This window comes from Phaethon lepturus, unplaced genomic scaffold (genome assembly GCF_000687285.1).
Source record: "Phaethon lepturus isolate BGI_N335 unplaced genomic scaffold, ASM68728v1 scaffold41122, whole genome shotgun sequence".
In the NCBI taxonomy this organism is placed as follows: domain Eukaryota; kingdom Metazoa; phylum Chordata; class Aves; order Phaethontiformes; family Phaethontidae; genus Phaethon; species Phaethon lepturus.
The window spans coordinates 32,093-45,193 of record NW_010522169.1 but is presented as its reverse complement, the minus strand read 5'-3'; the positions used below and the strand labels follow the sequence as shown (position 1 = coordinate 45,193).

At 47.1% G+C, this 13,101-nt stretch overlaps 1 protein-coding gene across 1 annotated transcript in view; it reads left to right on the top strand.

The window, feature by feature from the left end:
* Positions 1-13,101, top strand: part of LOC104616650 (homeodomain-interacting protein kinase 2-like) — a 34,165-nt gene that overhangs the window by 4,263 nt on the left and 16,801 nt on the right. The window contains 5 exon segments of the mRNA XM_010281722.1: positions 9-193; positions 3,964-4,126; positions 6,756-6,975; positions 8,187-8,308; positions 12,884-13,026. Coding sequence (XP_010280024.1) covers positions 9-193; positions 3,964-4,126; positions 6,756-6,975; positions 8,187-8,308; positions 12,884-13,026 — 833 coding nt within the window.

The window sequence follows — 13,101 nt, the reverse complement described above, 5'->3', positions numbered from 1 at the left end:
TTCTTTAGGTGAACATGACAACAGATTTGGAAGGAAGTGATATGTTGGTGGAAAAGGCAGACCGGCGGGAGTTTATAGATCTGTTAAAGAAGATGTTGACGATAGATGCAGATAAGAGAATAACACCCATTGAAACTCTGAACCATCCTTTTGTCACCATGACGCACTTGCTCGATTTCCCTCACAGCACACAGTACGTGGCTTTCATTTCATTTGGATTTTGAATTGAGGGGTGAAGGGGAGAGCTGGTTGTGGTGGAGACCAAATGTATCTGAGGGGCATTATTAAAATGCTTAAGCCCTAAGTTTTAATCTTTTTCTGGTTAAAAAAAAAAGAAGATTGCCAACTCTTAAGGTTGCAAAAATTGTGTTGTAGGTGCTTGGCATTTAAAACACTGCAGTGTGCTACATTCATTATGTAAATACTCAATAATTACATATGTTTGCATTAAAATGCAGAAGAAATCATGCAGTTAGTGCTGAAAGTATCAGTATATCTCAAAGTAATAGTCCTGATTGTTACTGCAGTAATCAACCTTATCTGCAGTGGGGAGCCGACCCTTCCTCCCAGAACCTCCCATCTTGCAGGGGTCAGTTTGGGGCTGTTTGCTTTTTAAGGGAAGAGCTTTTTCTGCAGCAGGCTGGTTTGCAGGCACAGGCAACAGGACAAGGTGTTCAGGTTTTGGCTTTGTTGTTGCCCACCTGTGTAACCTTAAACACCACGCTCTGACCTCAGCTGACACTTTTGTGGAATGGAGATGGGCTCTGCCACCCGATGGAGATGTGAAGAAGTGTCATGCCTTGAAGCCTGACTCCCCCTTCTCCTCAGGCTGCATCACCGAGCGCAGCAGCTTGAAACACAGGAAACCTGCGCCCAGCACACTGCTCTTGTCGCCGGGGCAGTTCACGTACGGCCAGGCTGCTGGGGTGCAAGTGAAGGCAGACAGGTAGCGGGAGTTTTCCAAAGCCTTCACGACAACTGGCTTTGAACATCCTGCTCTGCAGCACTTTGCGGTTCAAGGTGCTTTTGCAGGCTGTCCCTTCACCTCGTCAGGAGAGCAGAGTTACCGGCACAGCACTGTACTTCATTGGGTGCCATGCACACGGGTGTTTAAAGGCTGTGAGGAGCTCAGGTATGAAAATAAAGGGGACTGCTTAAAAAGCCATAGAGTATGGTTGTGCAGGTACTGCAGAGCAACAGGTACTGCGTGTCACCTCTCCTGCCCCTATGTGTGCTCTTACCTGCGGTATTTCAAGTTCATTTAAGGTAGGCTTCCCTCTGTGAAGGAGCTGTAGCCGCCTTTTTGTTGCATTTATCACAAGATAAGAGCAGCTGCTTACCAGAAGCTAGTGGGTGCATGATCTGTGTAGACCCAGACTTACCCTGCACAGGCATCTTTGAGCATTGTTATCTCTAAGTAGATAGCGATAAATGTAATAAAAACAAGATGGAAGATTGTTGTGCTAAATAGAGAGAAAGTAAGTTTCATGTAAAAACATTCATAAATTAAAAAATGACAGTATTTTCTAACAGTGTTAGCATCATATACAAAAGTGTTTTAATTTGCAACAGTCCTTCTTACTGTGCAACAACTGATTGTATAAGATAGGAGAGGTTTGTGGCATAATGCATTGCCATCAGAAATCTTCCCACTAACGCAGCAGACCATAATCGCATCTTCATTTTTGAAGTGCTCACTTGTGGCTGCTCAGGCAAAGCCCCAGAAAGGTTGAAAATATCATTGGGGCCAATAGCAGTGAGAATTTTACCCGAATAAAAAATTCAGCATCAAGTCTCTGAATACTAAATGCTCTGCCAGCCGGGTGTGTAGCCCCATGCAGCCCCTCCGCCTTGGAAGCGGTGATTGGTAAAGAGAGCAGTAAGCTGTGACCGGCATGGCAGGTTGATGGGAATTTTGTCTGTGATTGCCTGTGGTTTTGAGAATAGAAACTTCAAAGCCTCGAGAGATCAGGGAGTTGTAATCTCTCTTGAAAGTAAATCAGGCAGCAGAGAAAGTGAAAATGTATGGATGGAAGATGTGGCTTCTGGAAGGAATCTCTGCTGTGGCATGCTTCAGAGAGGCTGCAAGTTAGAGCAGCCCGAGAGGGGCTGTCCTGCTTACCTCTAAGCAAACAGCAAAGCCAGTTTAGCTCCCTGGCTATTTAACTGCCTATTTAACTGCCTGGCTCTTAAATTGTTGGGTACTCCTCAGCCTTACTGTCCTGTTTTGCTCTGTCCCTGCCTTATTTTTTTTCTTTTTTTTTTTAAAGTAAAGACAGAGAACACTATTACATTAGTAGAGATTATACCTTGTTACAGAAAACTGCTTGGTAATACACCCAATTTACCATGTACAGAATATATACTCTTTCCAGTGTTTTCTGCTCTTTGGAGGGAGAATTATATTCATACCTGACTGGAAAAAGGCAATCCAATAGTCTTCTGTATTCATTTGATAAACGTGTTTGATTTTTCTGAATGTTCTGTGACTACCAGGTATTTCATAGTTCTTTAACTGAATGCACATAATGCGCAGCTATGCACAGTGTCCTGAGCCTGTCTTGTCTGCAGGTGTTTATGGCACAGATCCAGTTATCAAGATATTACCTATAGGAGAAGAAAGATGACCATGTGAGTAAGAGATAAGACAGGAATAAAAAGATACAGGTCCTCTTCCTGACCAACCCTAGGGGTCATATGAGCTTGTTTCTTTTGAAGGGACATTTTGTTTCTTAAAAATGATGTGAGGATGTGTTTGCCGCCCCTACATCTAACAGCTTAGATCATTACAAAAGAAATTATGCATACAGATGATTTTTTACAGCTACAGCTGTTTTTCACTGCTTGGATTTTTTATTTTTCTAGGTTGGGATAATGGAAATAAAATAAATGCCTTTATATTTTTTTGAGTTGTGTTTCAGGCTCTGAGGTCACATTTATAAAAACAATTATTGTGGAAAACCTGTATTGGTTTTTAGACCTTGGAAAAACGAGATTTTATTAAAAATACAGTTTTGCATAAGATCGCTGTGTTGTTATCTCTTAAACCTCCATATGCTTTGGGATCCCAATTATAAAAATGAAATAGCAGCTGTTTCGTGTACCAGACACCTAGAGTGCTCTAGGAATGCAGAGAGTATTTCATCTCCTTTACTGGGGATACCAAATATGATACTTCTCAAAATTTCCATTGCTATATCAATCACATTTAAAGGAAGGTCTGTGTAGAGGAAGAGGCTGTAATCTTCCCCGCCCAGAGATCCAATTCTCAGTCTGAGATAACCTCAGAACCTGATTCCCTCGGGGCATTGATGAATCTGATTTGGCGTAACCTTTTGCGATATGCATCGTCCCATGGACTGCAGGAGGACAGCTCATGGGCTTTAAGATAAGCATCTGTGGAAGTGCTTAGCCAGACAGGGGCAATATTTTAACCTCTTGGCTGGACTTAGTTCTCAGTGAACTACTTTTTAAAAGGAACAAGTAAGGTTTTTCAGGGGTCTCAGTGAGCAAGAACAGTAAAATTTTTCCTTGCAAAAGACCTGTAAAACTACCTCTAGGCTTACACTGAGGCAGAAAGCATGAGTTGTTTTTTCCTCTCAGGCTCAATTATCAGAAAAAAACACTATCTTTCTTTCTTGCTCTCAGTTTCTTTCAGTCTTCTAAAATAGCCACTTTGTATTTCTGCCCTGCCACCTAAAGAGCAACCGATCTGCTTGCTTTTTGTGACTTATGTTGTAGTGCTCAGACCCATGGGGGCACCCAGGACCCCCAGAGCAGCCGCTCTCATCTTGACAGTGTTAATCTGAGTCTCACTGGTTAAGAGAGACCTGCATAAAATAGCAAAGGGCTTTAAAGAGCCTGGAAAGTGCCAAGCCTGCCATTGCGACCTAATGCAAGGCCACTGTGTTGGTCGGTAGGTTGATTTTCTGCCTATTCCTTGTCCCCCCTTTCCTTACACAGCGTCAAGTCCTGCTTCCAGAACATGGAGATTTGCAAGCGGCGCGTGAATATGTATGACACAGTGAACCAGAGCAAGACGCCATTCATCACCCATGTAGCCCCAAGCACATCGACCAATTTGACCATGACTTTTAACAACCAGCTGAACACAGTCCACAACCAGGTAAGGGCATCGATCAGAAGCAGCCAGTGCTTGAAACGTTTACATCAGTAGGCTCTAGAAGATGAAAAGCAAAGTAACATCCCATTTAATATGCCTGCAAAAAGATGGTGCTTTTTTACTCTCCTTCCTTTGCTCCTCCTCATTCTCTTCTTCAGGCAAGCAGTAATCTTGTGATATGTTGTGCAATGGTGAAATGTTGCCCTCATTGTTTATATTGTTGTTGGGGGTGATAAATCCAGCTTACTTAGGAAGTTGCTATGGGGAAAAGCTCATTAGTCCCTTAATGCAGCAAGCAGGACTGCCTGGGTCAGGCAGAAGTATTTGTGATCTTACAGCACTTCAAATTGGCATTGAAGTAAAAAAGAATTTAAACCCTTCTGTAACAAACACAGCACTGTAACCGATCAACAGGAAAGAAGAGTTTAGTGGTAATGCTTATTCTTATCTCTCACTGGTTTTACTCCAGGTGCCACAGCTGACGTGAGGACCCTGTGCACGTACCCCCACTCTGAACACATTGCACTCTACTTTGGTGGGCTCTGCCTTTGTAGTCATGCTTTGGACTCTTGTGTTAGTTTTACATATGCCCCGTTGTTGGGTGCCGCTGGGTTGACAAATTTTATGTGACTAGCAGGCTAAGTTGTTTACTGCAGTACGGTATTACAACAGTGAAAAGAAACTCTACAGGGACAGCACTCTAGGAGACTGAAGCTCAAGAAGTAGCTACTGTCTTTTAAGCCTTCTGGGAATAGGCTGCTCAAGATTCACTCTAGAGATTGCAGGTGGCGTTGCAGAAATGGTGCTTGGGAAGCAAGGGAGCTAAAGGATTCTGTGTAGATGTACAGGGTGTTCCTGTGTCACTCAGTGTCGTGGTTTAGCCCCTGAAACCAGGACACTCAGAAAACCAGACTTCATGACTCAGTTCTTGATACATGTGATCACAGAAGATCTTTTGGAACAATTCGTTAAGCAGCTGCAGAGATAGGTCATGGCTTGGTGTGATAGGGTACTAGTTACAAACACTGGTTCCCTTTCGTGGCTGTTTCTGAGATGTGACTAAAGAAATGCTTGCTATATGCTTCTCTAGGCCCCAGCTGCAGGGCAGAGACACCATTTGTACCACAACTCTAGTAGGAAATGCAGACTTGCTTTCATTTCCTCACAACTCACTTGATGTTAAGATCGGTTGTTGGCTGGGGAGGTCTATGGTAGTCTCTGAATTCTCATAAGAGGTGTGTGTTATGAGCAGAACCGGTATCTCCAGTGTTCCTAGAAGTGGTAGAAACATTTCCAGAAAGGGTGTTTTAATTTGAACAAGCTCTGAACCTTTCACCATTCTCTTCAACGTACCACTCATCTTGGCTCTCTGGTGCTCCCTCTCTCTGCAAAATATCTGGGGATTGCCTCCTTCCAGTTATAACTCCTGAGATTAGGAGTGTGGGAATTGTCATGGTTGGTGCTCAGTGTGTTGCAGAGGGGATCAGATTGCACTCCTCTGCCTCTGAACAGAGAGAGGAGGAGGAGGAAGAAATGTTTCACCGTTGCATCCCTACTGGCTGTGGTTGTGGCTGTGACAGTGCAGCATGGGTACCCTTCCCGGGCCCAGTGGCAACCAGGGCAGTGCGAAATCCTGAGCTTGCTGCCGCCTGCAGCCTTGATCAAGGCCTCATCCTGGGTTCATACATTCACCGTGGGAAAGTATTGTCTGATCTATCTCCAATGGTGATGCTGGTGCGCTTGGATGGAAAGGAAAGGTGGGTTCTGGCCTGGTAGAGCCTAGTTGCCTAGACATGAATGCTACGGGCATATTTTTATAAAGCAGTGGCAGAGCTGTTTAGGGGTTGTTTGTCTGCAACTGTTACAGACTCAGTCTAAATGCAAAACAAATCCACCTAAGATTTCTAGATGTTTTGCAGAACACTGGGCTGGTTTTTGTGGCTTTGCAACATTCCCTGCTGGAGTTTCTGCTCTGAGAGATTTAAGTCAAGCCAAGTGACGTTTGGACTTTGAAAGTATTATTTAATCACCTACTGTTATGCCTTCTGATTCCTTCAAATTCAAAACATAATTCAAGGGCATGTGCCATCTTAGGTACAAGGTAGAGGAAAGGCTGGAATGAGTCTCCCCTCTCAGGATGAGGCTTCACAGGGCATGGAAGTGCTGAGTTTGTGTTACCTAAGAAATGTGAGCTTCTTCTAGAGCTATGTGCCTGATAAGAGAACAACATGATTTGGTGATAGTAGCATTTTCTGAATCCATCTTCATCATGCTGCAAATCAGAGACAGTTGGGTGATGACCGGTGCTACAGTTCTGCTTTGGAGAACGCGCTATGCCTCTGAGCAGTACACAGCAGCACTGTGTGGCCGGAGGTCCCGTCGCGCAGTACAACTGTGGTTACTCAGACAGATCATGCTCCTTTCCCCACCACTGCCCTTACCTCTCTGCTTCTCAGTGTCCTGTTCTACACCTTGTCTGGTTTTGGTTTGCAGATTTTTTTGTTGTTTTTTTTTTCACTTTACCTTACACTATTTTACTTTTTTATTTTATTTTTGGATTTTGCTCCTTCCAACGTACCCATCTTCCTCATTTTTTTGTTTGTTTTTGTTTTAATTCCCGTCATTCCTTTAGACCACCAACCTGGCTCCCACCTCCTCCAGTGCCACTATTTCCTTAGCCAACCCCGAGGTCTCCATACTAAATTACCAATCTGCACTCTACCAGCCCTCAGCGGCGTCCATGGCTGCGGTGGCCCAGCGGAGCATGCCCCTGCAGACAGGAACAGCGCAGATCTGTGCCCGGCCTGACCCCTTCCAGCAAGCTCTCATAGTCTGCCCACCAGGCTTCCAAGGTAAGTAACAGCCTCACCAGGTCTTGGCCAGCCGCTGCTCCCTCCCCACTGCTGTTTCATCTAGCTCTTTTTGGAAACAAGCTTCCTTAGTGGCCTAGTAAATAAGAGCAATGAGGTTGTTGCAGGTGGAAATGTTTGCAACAGTGGAGAATCTTACAATTCCTTCAGCGCCAGCCCTGCTGCAAACAGCTCTGCCTGTGTATACCAGTGGCAGGTACCATTGTCAGACAACCTGGGTGATGATCAGATTTAGCCACTTGTCCTTCTTTTGACTTTACATGCTGTAGCAGTTTGGAAGAACTAGCCAGGTATCTGTATGAAGTGGTCTAAATAGACCTTGGTTCAGCTAGTGCAACTTCTGCTCTTCATTTCTACAAGCCTGTCTGTGCAGCAGCGTCTAGGCACTTGTTAAATGTTCTGCAAGATCATCAAAGCTCTTTTGAGCTAGGGGAGTTTAGCTAGACCTCTTTGACATAGTTAAAATGCATCTCAAGGGTTTGACTATAGAAATGTATTGCTAGAATATGTAAGCCTAACATCTTCCACATGCTGTCTTGAGAAAGCTCTGAAGCAGAGAAGGTAGCGTAGGCTGTGCCATGCACTAAGGTGGTGGAGAGGGAAGTTTCCTCCAGCTCAGTTAGTTATGCTAATGCGTGGCTAAGTCAGTAGTGGTTGGAGTTTGGAATGTGCTAGATTACACGGTCAAATGAGAGCCTTTTAAATATGAGTGCTGAGACGCTGTGCAAGAGGAAATCACCTATTCCCGTCAAGGCTGAGTGAGTGCACAGTTCTGGATTCCCACCTGCTGTCCCACTTGGGTCACAAGAGAGCATTCTCACATAGCAATGTTTTTGGGCTGGCAAGGACCATTTTCTGTTGTCGAACCAGTGAACATGGAGCAAGAGAAACCATTCCCTCCCCTCTCTTCCTTTTCTCCCTGTACACATTGTATTGAGATATTCCCCACAGATTCGAGGTATCCTAAAAATATGAACTCAGTTAATCCCTTAGCATCTTTGAAAATGACTTTTCTGCACCCTTACACATGTATCAAATATGTGGGACTCCGAGAGCCTGATTTCTTGGAGTGACTGAACACTGCAATTTAAGTGAACATCAGTGAGTGCCGTTAGGCACCTCTGAAATCCAGACCCCTGTTCCTAGCAATACTGTTGATGGCTAATGTTGTACCTTCTGTGCTGGTGGAACAGGGTTACAAGCCTCCCCTTCGAAGCATGCTGGGTACTCAGTTCGGATGGAGAACGCCGTTCCCATTGTCACTCAGGCTCCTGGCGCCCAGCCTCTTCAGATCCAGCCAGGACTCCTCGCACAGGTAAGGAGCTCTGAAGACACTGAGCTCAGCGAGTGTTTTTGTGTTTAGCTCTTGGAGACTGAGGAGAGAGAGTAGCTTTCTCTGAGGGCCTTCTGTGGTGCAGTTCAGAGACTTGAGCAGCCATATAAGGGTCCCGAAACCCTTTCAGAGCTTTCTCTGAAATGTCCAAATGTCCCCCAGTTCATTGTTCATCTCAAAGGCTATGTCAGAGTTGCAGAAGTCTCTGGATAGACCTTATTTCCTTCTGCTTCTCCACTGGAATCAGTGGGAAGCTGTGTCAGGCCTCTGCTGAGGAAGAACCTGTAATAACCTTCCTGCATCCTCCTGAACCCATGGTCTCAGTGGTAGTTTGTGGCCAGGAGTTGCACTGGTGAATTGCATGCTGCCACTGAAGATCTTTCATGGTTTAAGTTTGCACCTTTCTGTTTTATGAGCTGCCCCTCTGCTCGTAAGTTATGAGAGACACGCAGGGGGCAGAGGCAAGGGCCCCACAGCCAAGGAGCTCTCCTTGTCAGCAGCACTTGTTGGCACAATTGTCCGAAATGCGCTCACAGGAAAACCATGATTCCTTCCAGGAAAAAAAACCCAAATGGGAATGGGTACCACCAATCACGTGTGCATCCTCAAGGGGAACTCCAGCTCCTCAAAAAGGAGGAGCAGTTCATTCTTCCTTGTGCTGGTTTCAGTGAATCTGCCCCTACTGGTTTTCAGCTGGTGCTGTGGTATGTCTGCCAGCATCAAGCATGTTTCTGTCAGCAAAAAAAACCCAAAACACCTAGTATACTTAGTATTAAGTTGTGCAGCCTGGAAAAGATGACCTACAAGTCAAAAATGCATGTCTCTGACTCAGGAGTGGTTGATCTGCCATGCCATCATTAATGCCAGCGCGTTCATACGCAGTCCAGGTACCAGCAGACTTTGGGGTTTATGCCTGTGCTTTGCATTGCCAGGATAAGACTGTTGGTGCAATTGCCTGCCTTTGCCAGCTGCCAGCCGCACTTACCTGGTGAAGACGGATCGAAACACAGCTTGCAGCCTGTGTGATTTCCATTAGCTAATGTGCCCTGCCCCTCCCCAGGAGCAGAGTCAGAGGGCTGTCCGAAACATCCAGCCTGCCTCTGTGGCAGCCTGTCGTAACAACCTGTGTGGGCCACCGCTCTTGTTTGGTAGGGAAGAGAGCCTGAGAGGCAGGGGAAACCAAAGCAATCATGAAGCAAGAAGCAGGCTGTGTAGGCATGGTTGCAGGCACCGATTGCTTGCACAAGGAGTCAGCTAAGGCGGTGGGTGAAGGAGGTGACAGAGCTTTGCATGCCCCCACCATTCTGCCAGGCCTCCTGAGGTGTGGTGTTACATGGGGCTTGAAGGGATGAGGGTCAAGTCTGAAGCATCCCAAAGGCATCAGGATCCTGAAGGATCTTGGGACCTCCAGTCCTTTCTTTCTTCTCAAGGTGGCCTTGTCGGGGTCACCATGCAGTCTGTGGGAAAGAAGGAATGTTCAGGAGAACCTTTGCTACCAATTTCTGTGCTGCCCCTGCTACACGAACTCCCATTTCGTGGGCTGCCCCCTCATACTTTCTACTGATGTTTTATTCACTGTCACTTCCACAAGGGAACTTAAGCTGTTTCTGAGAAACGCTCCTCACTCACATAGATTTTTAATATTTAATTTAATAAAAGAGAGGCAGTTGGCCTGTTGGTGTATCTGTCTGTCTCACGCGATGAGAAATGCTAGCTGCCGCTCTGATGGCAGGGCACTCTGATTGATGTCGGTGGCATCTGGTGTCCGTGGGCCTCACTCGGTTCGGGCTGAGCAGCTGCTCTGATAAACAAATCTGTACCCAATTCCAGTTTCCTGAATGGAAAAACACAGCTTCTTTGTAATGCATTGTAGTCGCATCTGATCTCTGAGCGGCTGCGTGTTTCTCTCTCAGCAGAGAGCTATTCCTCTCATGCACAGCTGCTTATCTAATGCTCTTCAGACCGGACCGTGCGATTGCTCCAACTACTAGAGGGACTGTCCCTGGCGGAGAGCGTAGTGCCTCCGGAGCCCACTTCTGTCGTTCTACCCGCCTTATTTCTCCCACTGGTCAGGCACGGTGCCGCTCCTTGTGCTCCCAGCGCTGTGTCGTGCCATCGGGCTTTCTCCGCTGCCCAGCATGCGGCACGGGTTGCTGTGCTTGCCCACATCAGGATGGCTGTGGCTGGCAAAGCCTCGCTGCATCCCCGCGCAGCCAGCGTCCAGCCCTCCCTGTGCATTTTGTATCAGACCGGCAATGCCGGAAGAGGGACGGGAAAGGAGGTCCAGGAGCTGGAGAGACCCAGGGCAGAGGCAGTGACGGATTTTGAGCATCACTTCTGGCAGCTGTGTGTCTGCAGCCTGTGGTGTGGAGCTAGACAAAGCAAGCAGCCTGCAAGATGCGGAGCCAGTGGCAAAAGTAACTTGTTTGTAACTTCTCTGGGTCTATTTTCACCCTCTCAAGCAAGTGTGTCCATATACTGTATGCACAGAGACCAATGAAAGGAGACTGATTCTGTCTTTACTAATAGCTCTCTGCAGCTTCAGATCTCAAAAGAGACAAAGCTGTACAGTTTTCTGGCAGGCTTCCATGACGTGACCCAGAACTGTCCCCGTCCTTGAATAATGCCCTGAATTCTTGATTTGCTCTCCTTTTAACTCCTTCCCAAAAACACTTCTTCCCACGGAGGTCCTGCCACCGGCTTTCAGAACAAACGCGTTTATTCCATTAATTGTCGTTGCTCTACATCCGAGGCGAGAGCTCCATCGCACCGGACGACCCACCGCCTCCTGAGCGCAGGGCCAGTGCGGTGCTCTGCTGCGCCGGTTAACCGAGAACAAGCTGTGGCTGCCGGCACAAGCCTCCCGTGTGTAAGTGCAGCACACTGTACTAGTGGATCAGCCTAGGCAAGTCTTATCTGCAGATTAAATGATTCAGTGGTCCTTACCTAATAAGTGAGGAATTTGTGCCTGGACCCTGACACTGCATCTAAATTTATGCACTACAGTCGGGAAAGGAGCTTAGATTTGCTCAGTTCTCTTCCTGAAAAGGGAGGAAGCAGTTTTCTCTGCAAGTAAATCCAGGTAGTCCCCTGGGACTGACTGCAACAGTAGTTTAGTCTCCCCTTTTAAATCAAAGCTGGGAAAAAAAGGGAGAAAAAAAGAAAAGAATCATCCTCCCTGATCTTTTTATGTCTTTGCCTCTTCCTCCTACCTGCTCCGAGCAGCACCAGCCCGTGATTGTGGCTCCTGAGATGAAGAGCTCTCGGGAGCCCTGTGACTGTCCATCCTTTGCAGATGTTACTGAGAGGCCTCACTGTACCAGCCTTTTCATGTGACTCAGCAACGTGGAAAATTACAAGACAGTCAAACTTTGGAGCAGAACTGGGAAAAGGTTTTGGGGTTTTTTTTGGGGGGTGGTAGTTGTTTTTTTTTTCACTGGAGGATAGGAGGGAGTTATGGGGATAGTTAACAAGGATTCTTGTGAGAATGGAGATGGGGACAAATGCGTGCCTGGAAGAAGCCTCCTCTCTTTAAAATTTAGCCCCCTTAGAGCTCTGAGATAACACAACATGGGTCCACTGTAGTGGTGCTGTTTGGGACTAAGGAGGGCCGTAGCCAGTACCTCTGCGTTCCCCAGCCCAGGCAGTGCTGAAGCCACTTTCAGGCAGCACATAGCAAAGAAAGTTTCCCAAGTCAAAAAAAGGATCATCTGACTCATGTGTGGAGTCACCAGAGCAAGACGACCTGAGTCATGCCAGCGCAGCTGGAGGGATAGTTGCATAGCAGAGCGATGGCTCAGCTCACAGGGCAGAGGTCTCCACCCCTGCAAGAGGGGGACCCGCTCAGAAGAAGCCAGAGGACACATGGAGAGAACAGGCACGCGACGTGTAGCCATACACAGCTCCTCTGTGCTTTGGCCAGGGGAGCTCCTGGTGAGCTGGAAGCAGGCGACTGGGCTCCTTGGCCCATGCAGCAAGATTGTCCTCCTGAGGAGCACTCAATGACCAATACTCATTCCCTTTTGGTATCCCCAAATTGCTCTCTTTTTTCCTCCTCACAAAAGCCTTGCAGCCCCCTGTTCTCTTTCCTGATCCCTGAAAAGTTTGTTCTCCTTTTAAGCTCCTTCAAGTTCTGAAGTCCTTTAGGTGCTGTTGGGGTGGGAAGGAAAACTGTCTGTAGGAGGGGGGAAAACAACAATAGGACCATAGTGCCCAGCTGATCTGGAGAGTCAAAATTAGAAGGTGCTAAAGAGTTTGATGTTTGGCTTGAAATGCCAACCAGTTTTGATCCCTCCCATTCCCAGTTTAGCCTGAAACACAGCTGCTGCTTTGGACAGCAGAGGTTTTTTTCCCCCCTCCTTTGCGCTCTCTATATTGATAACTTTTACTGCTTTTACTGTGGTTTCCTGACAGCATTTGTCATCTATGACTGAAAAGTGGTAACAGCTCGGTAGTATGGCCATGGTCATTATTAGGAGCCCCAGCTGAGCATGGACCACCACCACACTCGGTGTATGATGCCTCTTGTTAAGAAGCTGTTTTCTCTCTGTCCGACAGCAAGCGTGGCCCAGTGGCACTCAGCAGATCCTGCTCCCTCCTGCCTGGCAGCAGCTGACCGGGGTGGCCACCCACACTTCTGTCCAGCACGCGACCGTCATCCCGGAGTCCATGGCGGGCACCCAACCGTTGGCAGACTGGAGGTAAACTGGAGGCGCTTGGAGGCTCCCTGAAGTACCCACTAGTGCTGGAGGAGGCGTGAGAAGAGCCAGGGTGGG